At 39.8% G+C, this 17,124-nt stretch overlaps 1 protein-coding gene across 12 annotated transcripts in view; it reads left to right on the plus strand.

Moving 5' to 3' along the window:
* The window catches only part of BLTP1 (bridge-like lipid transfer protein family member 1), a 244,333-nt gene that overhangs the window by 66,830 nt on the left and 160,379 nt on the right, over positions 1-17,124 (plus strand). For all 12 annotated transcript variants that reach the window (XM_075127633.1, XM_048847184.2, XM_075127624.1 and 9 more), the window contains 6 exons: positions 2,962-3,118; positions 3,544-3,622; positions 4,802-4,893; positions 5,927-6,044; positions 7,323-7,478; positions 14,648-14,745. In XM_075127633.1, coding sequence (XP_074983734.1) covers positions 2,962-3,118; positions 3,544-3,622; positions 4,802-4,893; positions 5,927-6,044; positions 7,323-7,478; positions 14,648-14,745 — 700 coding nt within the window. The remainder of the gene's footprint in view (positions 1-2,961; positions 3,119-3,543; positions 3,623-4,801; positions 4,894-5,926; positions 6,045-7,322; positions 7,479-14,647; positions 14,746-17,124) is intronic.

The following is a 17,124-nucleotide window of genomic DNA, read 5'->3' on the forward strand; positions in this document are numbered from 1 at the left end:
AATTTGAAGAACAGCTAGCCAAAGACTCAAAGTAATAGCAAATTTTTTTTTTAAGTACATCAGAAGCAGGAAGCCTGCTAAACAACCAATGGGGCCACCTTATGATCGAGATGCTAAAGGAACACTCAAGGACGATAAGGAAATTGTGGAGAAACTAAGTGAATTCTTTGCATCAGTCTTCATGGTTGAGGATGTGAGGGAGATTCCCAAACCTGGGCCATTCTTTTTAGGTGACAAATCTGAGGAACTGTCCCATATTGAGGTGTCATTAGAGGAGGTTTTGGAACAAATTGATAAACTAAACAGCAATAAGTCACCAGGACCAGATGGTATTCACCCAAGAGTTCTGAAGGATCTCAAATGTGAAATTGCAGGACTACTAACTGTAGTCTGTAACCTATCATTTAAATCCGCTTCTGTACCAAATGACTGGAGGAAGGCTAATGTGACGCCAATTTTTAAAAAGGGCTCCAGAGGTGACCCTGGAAATTACAGGCCAGTATGCCTGACTTCAGTACTGTGCAAAACTGGTTGAAACTATAGTAAAGGTGAACATAATTTGTTGGGAAATAGTCAACATGATTTTTGTAAAGGGAAATCATGCCTCACCAATCTGCTAGAATTCTTTGAGGGGGTCAACAAGCATGTGGACAAGGGGGATCCAGTGGATATCGCATATTTAGATTTTCAGAAAGCCTTCGAAAAGGTCCCTCACCAAAGTTTCTTAAGCAAAGTGAGCAGTCATGGGATAAGGAGGAAGGACCTCTCATGGACTGGTAATTGGTTAAAAGATAGGAAACAAAGGGTAGGAATAAATGGTCAGTTTTCAGAATGAAGAGAGATAAATAGTGGTGTCCCCCAGGGGTCTGTACTGGGAGCAGTCCTATTGAACATATTCATAAATAATCTGGAAAAAGGGATAAACAGTGAGGTGGCAAAATTTGCAGATGATGCAAAACTACTCAAGATAGTTAAGTCCCAGGCAGACTATGAAGAGCTACAAAAAGGATCTCTCAAAACTTGGTGACTGGGCAACAAAATGGCAGGTGAAATTCAATGCTGATAAATCCAAAGTAATGCCCATTGGAAAACATACTCCCAACTGTATGTATAAAATGATGGGATCTAAATTAGCTGTTGCCATTCAAGAAAGAGATCTTGGAGTCATTGTGGATTGTTCTCTGAAAACATCCACTCCATGTGCAGCGGCAGTCAAAAAAGCAAACAGAATGTTGGGAATCATTAAGAAAGGGATAGAAAATATCATATTGCCTCTATTTAAATCCATGGTACACCCACATCTTGAATACTGCATACAGATGTGGTTGCCCCATCTCAAAAAATATATATTGGAATTGGAAAAGGTTCAGAAAAAGGCAACAAAAATTCCTAGGGGTATGGAGCGTCTGCCATATGAGGAAAGATTAGTAAGACTGGGACTTTTCAGCTTGGGAAAAAATATGAGTAATGGGGGAAATGGTAGAGGTCTATAAAATCATGACTGGTATGGAGAAAATAAATAAGGAAGTGTTGTTTACTCCTTCTCATAACACAAGAACTAGGGGTCACCAAATAAAATTAATAGGCAGCAGATTTAAAACAAACAAAATGAAGTATTTTTTCACACAATGCACAGTCAACCTGTGAAACTCCTTGCCAGAGGATGTTGTGAAGGCCAAGACTATAACAGGGTTCAAAAAAGAAATAGATAAGTTCATGGAGGATAGGTCCATCAATGACTGTTAGCCAGGATGGGCAGGGATCATTGTCCTAGCCTCTGTTTGCCAGAAGCTGGGAATGGGCGACAGGGGCTGGACTACTTGTTGATTACCTGTTCTGTTCATTCCTGCTGGGGCACCTGGCATTGGCCACTGTCAGAAGACAGGATACTGGGCTAGATGGACCTATGGTCTGACACAGTATGACCTTTCTTATGTTTTTATGTTTTATATCTTGGGCATAACTTTTTCATTGCTGATTTTAAAGAAAAATTAGGGTGGAGTTTTCAAAAGTACTGAGTTGTTTAGAAGCATAATGAAAGTCAATGGGATTTGCTGCCCTAATTCACTTAAGTGCTTTTAAAAATCCCACTTTTAACCTCTGAAGTCCATTTCAAGAACCCTTCACTTCTTCAGGTTGGCATTAATGACTCTGCATAGGGTAATTCTGAAAAAATGATAATTTCTCAGCTACTACAGCAGTCAGGTCTTGAGTGCGCTGTAAAAAGACCATTCTCATTCAAGTACTTTTATTTTATCCAAGAAAGTATTTCATATGTGGTTACAGTTTTAAAACAGTTCTACGGAATTTGACCTTAGTTCACTGATGGACTCCTTATGTGAACCACATATATCAGGCTATCTATGCTTTTATCATCCTCTCAGTTTCCTTTCTTGTGGCTATATATTTGGTTCAAATTGCAGAAATTCAGACTACGTTCCAATCCACACATTCTAATTTCATAGACAATTTGTTGTTATAGTTTCTGTGCTTCTATAAATTATACACAATCAAAAAGTGACCTTGTCATCTCTCTCATCCTAATCTCCAAAACAAGACAATTACAGTATATTGTGGTGGGAAGATGAAATGGAAGAAAGAATGTAACGTACTTGTATTTGCTTTTTGGGATTATTATGTTACTCCTTCCTGTCATCCCCTCATAACATGTCTCTCCACCACAACCATCCCTGCAAAAGTTTATTTCCTAGCAGTTTGAATATTTAATTTATTTTGAGTTTGATTTCACTAATGAGGCGAAAGTCTCTCCATTGATTTAGGTTTGAAGATTTCAGTATCTTGCAGCTTTATGCAAATGTTTTTTTTTTTCCTTCACTTTCCTTACCTGTTGGCTTTCCAAGGATCTAATTCAATTACACAGACAGGTGGCAAAGAAATTTGTAGATGAGACAAATTGTTTCTTTCCATCGGAGTAACTATATTTCTCTTCTTGTTTTCTAGGGACTGTTTGTGGAAATTTTTTTTCCCGCCAGATTACCAGGTTATGAAAGTCTCAGAAATTGCACAGCCTGGCAAGCCAAGACAGATCCTTGCTTTTGAGTTGCGGATGAATATCATTGCAGATGCCACTATTGACTTGCTTTTTACCAAAAACAGGGTAAATAATGGCAAGGTGGTAAGAAATAAATTCTTAAGATACCTCTGAATCTTACAAGCTCCTGTGATTAGGTTGTCTGGCTTTTTGTTTGTGCATATTTTCATTTGTCAGGTGGTATCTAGAGATATTTAAACATGGTATTTTTGGGGGGCGGGAGAAGAGAAAGGGAAATATAATCTTCTTTCATCCTCACCAGTTTCTCTTTCAGCCAAGGATCTTCTGGTTGTTAATGTTAACTTATTCTCAGTATCATGATTTCTTCTCTCTCTTTTTTTTTTTAAACATTAAGGACATATCCTAGTCAGCTAGATCCTTCTTTTTTAATCCTGACAATTTAACCATGAATAATGATGGCCAGAGGCATGACATACACTGGCTGAAGATGGGGGGAGAAATAACGTTTAAACTTTTTCTCCCCTCCTTAGGAAACCAATGCTGTACATGTAAACGTTGGAGCAGGCTCGTATTTGGAAATAAATATTCCCATGACAGTCAGTGAAAATGGTAAGTTGATGAGGCGGTTTATTTTACATTCTTAAGATTGTGCACAGGAGAAAACAGTTGTTTATTCATAGGATTGTGGATATAGTAAGCTGTTTTCCCCTTATGGCTACAAAGGACCTACATTTCTATGTAAAGGAGCAATAACAACTTATACTTTCATAGTGCCTTTCATTACAGGATCTTAAAGCACTTTAAAAATACAGATTTAACTCTTGTGAAGCCCTAATTGATATCAATAAGACATTGCAGTAACTTCTCCCTAGTTACTGAAAACAAAGCTCTTATTTTATCTAATTTTATTAATACTTTAGCATATTACATAAATTGTATCTGTACAAAAGCAGATCCCATTTTTCAATATGATTACCATAACAAGTCTTTAGAAACATAATGGGTAATACATTGATGAAATATTAACTTAGTCATAGAAATACCATGTAAAGTCAAGATAAAGATGGGGGTGAAGGGAGACCGGGATTTGGGCTCTTCTGTTGCCCTCCCCTGTCGGTAAGTGTTGAAGTCCTATATTAAATATGCTGAAGTTTTCTTTACTTGCTTTTGCTTGTGTGTCTTATCTTTACCCTGCATATAAGGAGTAGTAGATGCAGCTTCCTTTTGAAGTTGATCATTGCCTTTCCTATCTCTCACTGTCTCTTTTGTCTATTGTACATATATATGATCCCTATCACCATAGTATCTGAGCAATCTTTAATGTTTGTATCCTCACAAACACCTCTGTGAGGGAGGAAGTACTGCTATCCCCCTTTTACAGATGGATAACTAGACACAGAGAAGCTAAGTGAGTTGCCCAAGATTTCACACACAGGCTGCAACAGAGTTGCAAATTGAAACCTGGTCTCCAGAGCCCCAGAGAAGCCTTTTCTGGACCAGCCAGATTCCTCAACTGCATTATCTTAAGCCTTTGTCATCCAACTAGTAAAGGACTGAACTGGAGCCTCATACTATTGATTCTGTTCACGATGTGTTTTGCACCTCATGTTGTTTATTTATAAAGTATTTGAATTTCTGTTTAACTCTTGCTTCTTTACTGTAATTCAGAAATAATCTTGTCACACAAGATTGGGGGTTGGACTAGATGACCTCCTGAGGTCCCTTCCAACCCTGATATTCTATGACAAGAGAAGCCATGATGTAAACATTATTTGTTCTGTCCGCTAGGCTATTCCCCTGCAATTAAAGGACAGCTTTTACACGTTGATGCCACCAGCAGTATGCAGTACCGAACTCTTCTAGAAGCAGAAATGTTAGCTGTAAGTCTACAGTAACAAAGCATTGTTAAGCACAGAGGTGCAGTTGTCTCTGATGGACATTTGGTTTAATATAAATCATTTTTATATGCCTGGTATAAATGTTGTGCAAGTATAGAAAACAGTGCAATGATTGGGGCATTTGTATATACTTTACAAGACCTCAATCCTCCAAAGAATTATGCACAAGTAATTTTATGCATGTTGAGTAATCCCACAGAAGTCTGAAGAGCTACTTAAGTGTGTAAAGTTAAACATTGATTTAGGCCCCAGTCTGTGAAGACTTGAGTTTGCTAATCTCACCTAGTTTATAGGCATAATATAACTTACAAACTGTCTCTTCTGGGTGCTCAGCAAAGATTTAATAGTAGAGTGTTGCTCAGACTTGCATTGCTAAGACGACATTTCTCCTGCAAAATATACGATTGTACATTAACTAGTATACTGTGAAGTATTTTAAATACTTAGAACTAAATTACTTAAGTATGACAAATACATTTTATGATGGATTAGCTTTTTAATTTGTGCATTTAGTACTTCATGAAATTCAGCAATTGAATTCCAGTTAACTTCTACTGAAATGCATATGCACTAGTTTTGAAAATGCTTTCTTTCCCTGAATGACAAGTAAAAGTACGCACTTAATAGCCACAGTACATAGATGATTTGGCTTAAAAATTGTTTGTTTAGATGATATTTTGTAGTAGGCTGAGGAAGGTGGAATCTTGCTATGAAAGGTTAAATTAGATTATAAAGTGCTCAGCGTAACTGTTGCAACAGCAGATGGCGAATCTGTGGTATAATATGAGAAATTCATAGTAGAAGTTTTCAAACAAATGAATAAAGTGTCAACTGACCTTCAGGCACAGAGAAAGAGATTAAATTATTAAAAAACTGGAGAGGCCTTCTGTTCATCCCAGCAGGAAAATGGTTTTAATTATTCACCAAAGTGTATGTGGTTGACCCTTCATCTCAGCATTGTTCACACATTGTCATGTTTGAAGCGCATACTGATGCTTTAGTGTTTTGTTCACAGTTTCATATTAATGCCAACTATCCCCGGATATGGAACATGCCACAGACATGGCAGTGTGAAGTTGAGGTTTATAAAGCAACCTATCACTTTATCTTTGCTCAAAAAAACTTCTTTGCAGGTAACTTCCTTATTACGTTAGTATCTAAATATTTAATTTGTGGAACATAGGTACGTCTGGCACATGTTTTTTCTTTGTCTTGTTGTTTTCCAAACCATTTTAGAGGGGCGATGAAGTTGTTTTAATGCAAGAGCAGATGGCCTTACAAACGTGGTTATGTTTGTCTAAAATGGTGAATAAACTTGAGGTGCTAAAAATCCAAATGTTTTATTTCCCTTAATTAGGTGTTAATTTATGTTGTTTTTTTATGGTTGACTAGTCACAGTGAAGAATAATTTTTTTTGACAAACAACACAAAATATATTGATTTGTGTTGATTATAACTTTTGAGATATTTCTTAGTTTAATATTGCTGATCTAAGAGAAGTTGACCAGTTAATCTGGTGTATGCAGAAATTTTTTGGCTGACTAACTTCAGCTTTATGGGTTATCTTGATCTCCATGTGGCTGACCAGGCTTGTCAGAAAATAATCTCCTCCCCAGGATTTTGACTGTAATTTAGATACAGTACTGTAATGGAAAGCCAGTGATTCACAGGCACTCTCCAATCCTGCATTTCTGGTTGCCTGTAAACTCTCTGAGGGATTGGGGTCCTGATGTAATTCTTTCATAGTTAAAACAGAATTGGGACTGATAAACAAAATCATGACAACTAGTTAAAATTTTTTTCTTCTAGTAAATTAAAGAAGAAATTTAAAACACTGAATAATCAGAAACTAAATTAACTTTGATATTTTTAATGATGTCCTTTAGATTCCTGTTTTTGTCTTTCTGTTGATTTTTTTAAAATTTGTAGTTATGTACTTGCTGTTCTGTCATGTAATAGGTACACTTAACTTTATCTGAAACTTTGAGCTTAATGCTCAGTAAGTCAGGGTTCAAAATCATACTTCTTGTATTATCCTATACCGTTATTGCAGTTAATTATTAATTGCATTTACATTTATGCATGAATATGATTTTAGTGTTTGGATATCTGTAAACAATTAGATTTCATTTTAATTTTTATTTTACACAAATAAAACTTGTACATCATTGATTCATCATTTTAATAGACTGAGGTAACTCTCCTTTGACCAGAAAGGTAAAGGATTGCTGAAATTTAGTAGTTCAGTTCTCAGCTGGTGTAAATTGGCATAGTTCCCTGAAGCCAGTAGAGCTACAATGATCTACAGCCAAAGATCTGGTCCAACTACTTTTTAAAGGACTTCTCCAAAGTATTTAGTTTCACCTGATACATTGCTAATAATTTGTCCTTTTTATTTTATATAATTTTAGATTTGATTCAAGACTGGTCCAGTGATAGTGCTCCTGATATTTTCTCGTTTGTTCCCTATATATGGAATTTTAAAGTAATGTTTCATCAATTTGAAATGATTTGGGCAGCAAATCAACACAACTGGATTGACTGTTCCACCAAACAGCAGGAAAACGGTAAGAATGATTTTTCTGAAGAAATTTTGTTAAAACATTTAAAAAAAAACCACAATACCTGTTTTCTGTGATGTGTAGGCGATCTTTTGGGAGGTAATAAAAACCTCTTCACTAGGTACATTGTTTGCCAAGAAATATAAGGTTTTTCACATGCTCACTACTGGAAAAACCTCTCACACCCTCAAATACAGCAGGTCTTCTTTGGGTGATTGCACGTGTCCATTCAATTGTAGGTGTCTGTGTGTGCCATTGCACACCTCAGCGCTACCTGCTGGGGCAGCACAAGTGCCCTCTGCTGCTTAGAGCACCATGTGCAGGCATAAAGGTCTGAGCCACCCCCAAGTCCCCTCAGTTCCTTCCTACCGCTCGTGACAGTTGTTGTAGCTCTCTGTCCTTGCTTCTGCAAGTCTTCATTCAAACCTGTAAATAGTACCCATTGTATAGTTAGCGTAGTTTAGTGGTTGGTTGGCTTAATTTCAAAAAAGTATCTGACAGCCAGCCTCGATACTGGCCCTAGTATCTGAGGTATGCCTCACTCTCTGGGTTTCAAGCCCTGCCACTCTTGTGGTAAAGCAATACCTAATAGTGACCCACATCCCAGCTGCTCTAAGTGTTTGTGGGAAGCCTCACGTGAGCTGCAAATGTGACATTTGTAAGGGCTTCAAGCCATGCTCTCAAAAAGACAGGGCAGCTAGGTTGAAATATCTGTTGCTGGAATTGGTGCTACATCTTCCATCTGAGCTAACTATCTTGATCCAGCACCTTTGGTGCTACTGGTGCTGAAAGGCAGATTGGCATTGCCAGTACCGAAGAAGAGGCCTCAGAAATAGGAGTTTGTACTAGCACTGTTGAAAGAGACAAAGAGATCAAGCTCTTCTAAAGACTCAGGAGGTTGGTCAAAGAGGAGGCACTCTCCAGAGCACACCTGTAAACAGGGGAGTTTGTTGACTCCAAATCCTAGTACCTAGTACCAAATCCTAGTACAGGCCCGTCAAGACCAGCTCCAGAAGCACCTTCATCAGCATCTCTTCGCACCCCGGTACTGCAGAGTTTCTTCCCAGTGCCAACTATTCCTGAAGCATTAGAGGCTGCAAGAGAGTTATTAAACCTCTCAGTGCTGCCATCACTGGCAGTTCAAGAGACTCTCCCGGCACTGGCGCCCAAGGTCCCAGTGTCAGCACCTTCACCTCTGCACAGGGTAATTCAGTCTGATTTGACCATCAGGGTACCAATTAAGGTGATGCCATTTAGGGGAAAGCCTCAGATGATCTCCCCGGGTCCCCTTCATCAGAGTCTGATCATTCTTCACTGGTACTGACAGGTACAGTCCCCGCCATGATCACAAGAAGAGGTTTCTTCTTCAGCGGACTCAGAAGTGGGATTCCCATGTGTCCCACCCTAGCCGGTCCCGTCGTCGGGAGTATGTCACCTTCTTTCCCTGATTTCAGCCTCAGCACCAGCAAGGGGCTTGTAGAAGGAACTCTTGGGCTACACACAGTTGGGGACTGGGGCTGTACTAGTGGCCCTTTAGGAACCTGTGGGGATTTCCTCCTCAATAGAGAGCATCCCTGCTCAGCTAGCTCCATCTACTGGTTCTCAGGATCATCAGCGCTGCAAACGCTCTAGCATCTGTCCCGAGCCTGGCACAGAAAATATTCAGAATCACTGTCACAAGTAGCCACAAAAGAATCAGCATCTGGACTAGCTTTTGTTACCGTTGACATCCTTTTTCTCAACTCCTGATGAGACAGTTGTGGCAGAGCCAATTTCTCCATTTTGTGATGATTTTAAGACTCTTCAGGAGTTGTTGGGGAGGATGGCTATGACCCTGGACGTTCACCCAGAGGAAGTCCAGGAAAAATCTCACAAGACGATGGGCATGTTGACAGCTGCAGCTCCAGCTAGATTAGCTGGCTTTATTCATGGTGCTGTCTTAGAACCTACCAGGTCCTCTGACAGGCACCAGTTTCTCTGCCTCCAACTTAGAAAAAGTGGAGAGGAGGTTCTGAGGTTCGAGCACCGATATAATCATCACTCTTGGGCTTCCCTTGAAGTGGCAGTGGCCAATGAAAAAGGTAGATAGGACACCGGCATCAACCTCAAAAAAATAGAGGACAAGAAGCTGGATTTATCTGGGAAGAAGCTTTATTCCACAGGTGGATTACAGCTGTGCATTGCAAACCAGCACGCTTTGCTGTGGCACTACAGTTTCATCATGTGGGAGACACTTTCACAGTTCAAAGATAAGCTCCCAGATAAGATAAAAAAAAGAGTTCCAGGCTTTAATTAAGGCAAGTTGGTCCCTAGAACGGCTCTGCAGGTGGGTCTGCATATGGCAGATTGTGCTGTGTGCAGCACTTCTGCTATCACGATGAGGCATTTGTCCTGGTTACACTCTTCTGGCCTCCCTCCAGAGGTGCAGTTGGCAATCCAGAACCTCCCTTTTGATGGGCCATCACTCTTATCAGAAAAGATGGATGACTCTGCACAGTTTCAAATATTCTAGTCCAACCCTGAAATCCCTGGACGGTGAAGTGGAAGGTGTTCTGTTCTCAGTCCCAGTGTTTTCAGGAGTTTATCCCTCGAGTCCAAGGTCAGTCAAGGAAAAGGAGCAGATGTTAAAAAAACAGCAACCACCACCCTGTGCTTTTGTATCTGCCGGTTCATCAAAGTGGACAGCATCTGCCAAGAGCTCATTTTGATGGGCATGTCTAGAACAGAATACTAGTTCTGAAAGTGCCATCTTTTTCTTTTCCCATTTTTGGAAACTGCCTGTCACAAAACCATTGTGCTTGGGCCCACATCACAACAGCTCTATGGGTTTTTCGCATGGTGGAAGTGTGATACGTGTTCCAATTTATTTTGACCGCCTCCCCACGCCAACACTCTTCAGGGACCTTTCTCACAAGGCAATGTTACTGCAAGTGATACAATTGCTCCTTCTGGTAGGAGGTGTAGGAGAGATCTCTTCTTTGTTCAGGGAAAAGGGATTTTACTCCCAATACTTCCTTATTCCAAAGGCAAAATGGGGTCTCAGGCCTATTTTAGATCTAAGGCACTTAAGTTCTTGAAAAAACTGAAATTCCAGATGGTCATTCTAGCTTCCATTATTCCTTCCCTGGATCCAGGGACTAGTATGTTGCTGTTGACTTAGATGCTGTCATAAATATAAAGGGAAGGGTAAACCCCTTTAAAATCCCTCCTGGCCAGAGGAAAAATCCTCTCACCTGTAAAGGGTTAAGAAGCTAAAGGTAACCTCGCTGGCACCTGACCAAAATGACCAATGAGGAGACAAGATACTTTCAAAAGCTGGGAGGAGGGAGAGAAACAAAGGGTCTGTGTCTGTCTATATTCTGTTTTTTCCGGGGATAGACCAGGAATGGAGTCTTAGAACTTTTAGTAAGTAATCTAGCTAGGTATGTGTTAGATTATGATTTCTTTAAATGGCTGAGAAAAGAATTGTGCTGAATAGAATGACTATTTCTGTCTGTGTGTCTTTTTTGTAACTTAAGGTTTTGCCTAGAGGGATTCTCTATGTTTTGAATCTAATTACCCTGTAAGGTATCTACCATCCTGATTTTACAGAGGGGATTTCTTTACTTCTATTAAAAGTCGTCTTGTAAGAAAACTGAATGCTTTTTCATAGTTCTCAGATCCAAGGGTTTGGGTCTGTGGTCACCTATGCAAATTGGTGAGGATTTTTACGAAACCTTTCCCAGGAAGTGGGGTGCAAGGGTTGGGAGGATTTTGGGGGGAAAGACGTGTCCAAACTACGTTTCCCAGTAAACCCAGTTAGAGTTTGGTGGTGGCAGTGGATATTCCAAGGACAAAGGATAAAATTAATTTGTACCTTGGGGAAGTTTTAACCTAAGCTGGTAAAAGTAAGCTTTTCATGCAGGTCCCCACATCTGTACCCTAGAGTTCAGAGTGGGGGAGGAACCTTGACAGACGCCTACTTTCACATGGTGATTCACCAGAGGCACCGAAAATTGCTGAGAATCACCATCAGTGATTGTTATTATCAGTTCAGTGTTCCCCTTTGGTCTCTCTTCTCTGCCCTGTGTATTTTTTACAAAGTTTATGGCAATGGTAGCAGCATCCCACTGGAGGTCAGGGGTTGATGTTTTTCCTTACCTGGACGACTACCTGATAAGAGGTTGATCCAGTTCATAAGTGGTGTCCACCATAAGCATCCACCTTAATGTATTCAGCCTACTGATCAGCACAGACCAATTGGTCCTGTTTCCAGTACAAAAAACAGAATGTATTGGAGCGGTTCTGGACTCAACAATGGCCAAGGCCTTACTACCACAGGCAAGGTTTCATGCAATGCAAAGCCTCATTCTGGACTTAAAGGCTTATCTCTCACCATGGTGAGAAACTGTTTAAGGCTGCTGAGGCACATGGCAGCATGCAATTAAGTGTTTCAGTAAGCCAGACTGCATTTTAGACTCCTTCAGGAATGGTTGGCAGAAGTGTATTCTCCAAGAAGGTACCACAGAGAGATGTTATCCTCCCTAGTTTGGTGGATAGCCCCGTCCAATGTCTGCAAGGGAGTTCCTTTTGCCTTTCCTCAGCAATCTCTTACCTTAGTCATGGATGCCTCGGACCTGTGTCGGGGGGCTCACCTGGGACCCCTGTAGACACTAGGTGTCTTTCATCCCCAAGATCTCCGTCTGCATATAGCTTGCAACTCCCTGACATTTATCCAGTTGGTTTGCATGGCGTTCCTTCTTTGCATTAGGGGAAGCGGCATATTGGTGTTGACCAACAATATGACCACCATGCTTTATGTAAACAAACATACTGGTCCTCACTACTCTCTCAGGGAGCAGTACTACTCTGGGACTTCTGCATCAACATCTCTATATTTCTGAAAGCAGCCTACCTCGTGGGGCTCAGAATATGCTGCCAGAGCTCCTGAGGAAGTTGTTTATCAATCACCACAAGTGGTCCTTTCACCCAGACATAGCAAGATCCATTTTCCAGCTCTGAGGAACTTCCCAAGTGGATCTTTTTGCAATAAAAGACAACACAAAACACCATTAGTTCTGCTCCAGAGCAGGACTCAGCCTGGGTTCATCAACTGATGCTTTTCTACTGCTGATCTGCTGTTTTTTCCCCTCCATCTGTCTTCTCCTCAGAGTTCTGTGCAAGGTCAAGCAGGACAAGTCCTATCTTAGATTGGTTCCCCTGACATGGCCCCCTCAGCACTGGTTTTCACAGCTCTTGGATCTCTTAGTCAGTCCCCCACTGACACTCCTGTTTTATACGGACATAATTTCAGAGATTCATATCTGCCTCCTCCACCCCAAGTCTCCAGGCCCTTCTCCTGTTGGCCTGGAGGCTTTATGGTTAACAGCAGTGGAGGAGTTCTGCCCTAGAGAGGTCCAGGAAGTACTACTGAATAGTAGTAAACTATTAACCAGGACAACTCACCTTGCTAAATGGAAGAGATTTTCCATCTGGGCGAGGCTGAATGGGGTGGTCTCCTCTATTCTTGATTCTATTCAGCATGTGCTGGACTACCTTCTGTATCTGAAACATGAAGTATTGGTGAGTAGCTACTTTATTAGCTATCCCTTTCCTAATGGTTCCTAAACAGTTAGCTTTTTTGACTGCCGCTGCACCTTGTGGATATTTTCAGAGAACTAAACACGACTCCAAGATCTCTTTCTTGAGCGTTAGTTAATTTAGACCCAATCATTTTGTATGTATAGTTGGGATTATGTTTTCCAGTGCCCATTACTTTGCATTTATCAATATTGATTTTCATCTGATGTTTTTTTGCCCAGTCACCCAGTTTTGTGAGATCCCTTTGTAACTCTTCGCAGTCTGCTTTGAACTTAACTATCTTGAGTAATTTAGTATTATCTACAAATTTTGCCACCTCACTGTTTATCCCTTTCCCCAGACCATTTATGAATATGTTGAACTGCACTGCTCCTAGTACAGATTCCTGGGGGATACCACTATTTACGTCTCTCCATTCTGAAAACTGACCATTTATTCTTACCCTTTGTTTCCTGTCTTTTAACTGGTTACTGATCCATGTGAGAACCTTCTCTTTTATCCCATGTCTGCTTAGTTTGCATAAGAGCCTTTGGTGAGGGACCTTGTCAGAGGCTTTCTGAAAGACACGATATGTTGTATCCACTGGCTCACCCTTGTCCACATGTTTGTGTGACCCCCTCAAAGAATTCTTGTAGTTTGGTGAGGCATGGTTTCCCTTTATAAAAACTGTGTTGACTTTTCCCCAACAAATCATGTTCGTCTATGTGTCTGATAATTCTGTTGTTTACTATAGTTACACCAATCTGCCTGGTACTAAAGTTAGGCTTTCTGGCCTGTAATTGCAGGATTGTCTCTGAGCCTTTTAAAAAAATTGGTGTCACATTAGCTATCCTCCAGTCACCTGGTACAGAAGCTGGTTTAAATGATAGGTTATATACCACTGTTAGTAGTTTAGCAATTTCATATTCGAGTTCCTTCAGAACTCTTGTTTGAGTATCATCTGGTCCTGGTGACTTATTGTTTAACTTATACATTTGTTTTACAACCTCCTCTATTGACACCTCAATCTGGGACAATTCTTCAGATTTGTCACTTAAAAAGAAGGGCTTAGGTGTGGGAATTTCCCTTACATCCTCTGGAGTGAAGACTGAATGCAAAAAGTCAAGAACTCGCTGGATGGATTGATTACAAGGAAATTCAATACTTATCTGAAGGACATGGCACACGTTTTCAAGCATTAACAGAAAGAGTTTGATGGTGTATTAAACCATAAAGCCACAAGGCATTAGTTGTGACATTTTGGATCTTTCTGATGGTGATTTCACTCTTGATGGATAATTTTGCTTCACTAGCTGGAATGGTTTTCTTTAGACACACTAATGCAGAGTACAAGCTTCTAAAAAGGATAGGGTTCACAGTTTATTCCACACGTGTGATAGTTTAAACTTGCCATTTTCTTTGTAGTATGGATTCTGTAACAGCTGTTTCTTAATTCTCACCCATATATTTGCAAGAAAACTTGTCTAATCAGGGAGATACTCCCATGAAGGAGCACTAACTTAAAATAGATAGGACTTGTTAGTATTGCTTATAATAGAAAAGCATTTAATTTAAAAATGATTTTTATTTGAATTTATTTTTCTCTTTTCTTGTAGTTTATCTGGCAGCCTGTGGGGAAACTTTAAACATTATTTTCTCTCTGCCTTTCACTGACTTTGTTCCAACCACATGCAATACTAGGTTCTCTTTAAGGGTAAGTAAAACTTTATATGCTTGAATTACTACTGTAAACAGCATAGTATTTCTTCATGTGTAAGATAGTCAGTTGCCCAGTAACTTCTTGCTTCTTTGTCTAGGCCTTGTCCCAGGCTTGGGCAAGGGATTTTCAGAATCCTGTTTCCTCCCTGACTGAGAGGAAAGGGGAAGAAAAGATGTTCTCTTCCACTGCTTATTCTTATACCTTTGTTCTGATGAGTCCATAGTTAACTCCTTCCTTGCCTGCGTTAGTACATTCCATCACAAGTACTTTCTATTTAATGTATTTTTAATCCTTTGTTAATTTTTCTTCTTCCACTCTCCAACACCGCCACCCTGCCCCCTTAAAAAAGTGGTTTCTCAAAGGAGCCACTCTTCAAAGGCCAACAAAACAAAATTTGCAGACCAAGCCACTTTGGAGATGGGAGCCCCAAAATATTAAGGACTTCTTGAAAAGTAAAGAACAGATATTTTTAACAAACGTAACTTTAAAACATATATTCTGATGCCTTCACACTTTCCTCTCCAAACTTCCTAGAAAATTTTACTCTCAGATGACACTTGTCATTGGAAAATTCAGCGGGATTGCTTTCTTTTTGGGGAAATTGTAGCTAGGATTTGAAAATGAGGTTTATAATGCGTCATTGACTTCAACCTTACCTATGGATTGGCCATTGCTAATTCAGCTTTGTTCTAATAGGTAGGGCTGATAGTGCTGTGTATAATGAAAAGTGCTAAGTAACCTTACCTATAAGATCTGATTCACAGTCGCTTATAACTTTGTCAAACTTTAATCGTTGGGGCTGAAATTTTCTATGCCTGTTGTCTGCCTCAGGCTGAATGTTTTGGAAAGTTACAGCCAAAATGCTTCAGCCATTTCTGCGAAAGGGAACATGGTAAAAGATGCATTGTTTTGCCCTTGTTAATAATTTCCTTAATAGTTTTGCTGAGAAGCTGTAGAACTGCCATTCTTTGGCGTATGAACTTAAAATTTAGCTGGGAGGTTGTACTTGTGCCAGAGATGTGCCTTTTGCCTTCCCTGTGAAAATATATCCAAATTTGGCAAAGCCTAGGAAAACTTATTTTGCTTCCTTCTTGTGTGTGTACCTTATTCATGATACCTTATTTAAGTACACAATCGCTTATTTTTTTCAACAAAGCCCCTGCCTCCTTCAGCTTATAGGATGGATGGTGCTATGGCAGTGAATCAGGGCAGTGTAGTGAATGCAGCTGTTGTCTGCAAGACCTTTTTGATTTATTTGTTACAGAAGCTACAAAGTATGTGGTAAATGAGCCCAGGGATTGTAGGACAAGGGGTGGCCTTCTGATTAAGGCAGTTGAATATATTGGAATTTGAATGTTGAATTTGATTCTACCCCTGCCTCTGTCACCGTGTTCTTCTGACACGGTGGGCAAGTTATTTAAATCAAAGTGTTCACAGTTGGGCACTATTGTTTGTGCCTCATTTCCTGGGTGCTCATTGTGAGACAGCTGCTGCCAAATTCGTAGACGTGCTGAGCGCTTACAACTGCAACTGAAATTGATTGGAGCTGTACTTTGAATATATTTGCTACATAATGCTAGGTACTCTGAAAAATCAGGCCATAGGTGTCTCAGGTTGGGCACGCAAAATGAATGGATAATTTTGGAATTAATCTGTGCTTCAGTTATAGAAATATGAATGTGTCCTAATCTCAGAGTGTTGCAAAGATAAATTCATTGACGTTTTTGAAGCAGCATAGTGAGAGCAGCATAGAAACCCCTGTGAAGAAATTAACAATTTTGTATTCAGTGCAGGGTTTGAACATTATACAGAGTGTAAAGTCATACTTTTGAATGTGGAATATTAAAAAAAAAAATTGGATGAGGCAGGTGTTCTTTTGTGAAAAATAGCATGATCACGTAACTAAAGACTGTAATAATGCATGTGCACAAAAGGGCTGAATAAATATCGCACAAGAAGCCTTAATTCTGACATTTCTTAACTTCTGAATGCTGGATTTTGCAACCTTAATGTTCTTTTAACATAGTTTTAAAAAATTATGTAATATATAAATGTTTGGGTGTTTTCCCCTACGTATAGGGTTCATCAGTGGTGGGGGATTAAGCTGTCCATGTCCATTAATGTTAATGGAAGTAATTTGGTTAAATCCACACATACTGTGCTGAAAATGTGCCCCCTGAAAATTTTTGTCTTCTGATTAAACTTGTCCTACTCTTATATAAAGTATTTGTAAATATTTTTACAGCACAATCTGATAGAACTTCATTAAACTAAGAAAAGGATTCATTGGAGACCAGAGCTGATTTTGTGCAACTTTTTTGGTTTCTGTAGGGTTCAAATAATATTTTTCTACCCTGTTAGAAATCTCTTAAC

This window comes from Caretta caretta, chromosome 4 (assembly GCF_965140235.1).
Source record: "Caretta caretta isolate rCarCar2 chromosome 4, rCarCar1.hap1, whole genome shotgun sequence".
Lineage (NCBI taxonomy): Eukaryota > Metazoa > Chordata > Testudines > Cheloniidae > Caretta > Caretta caretta.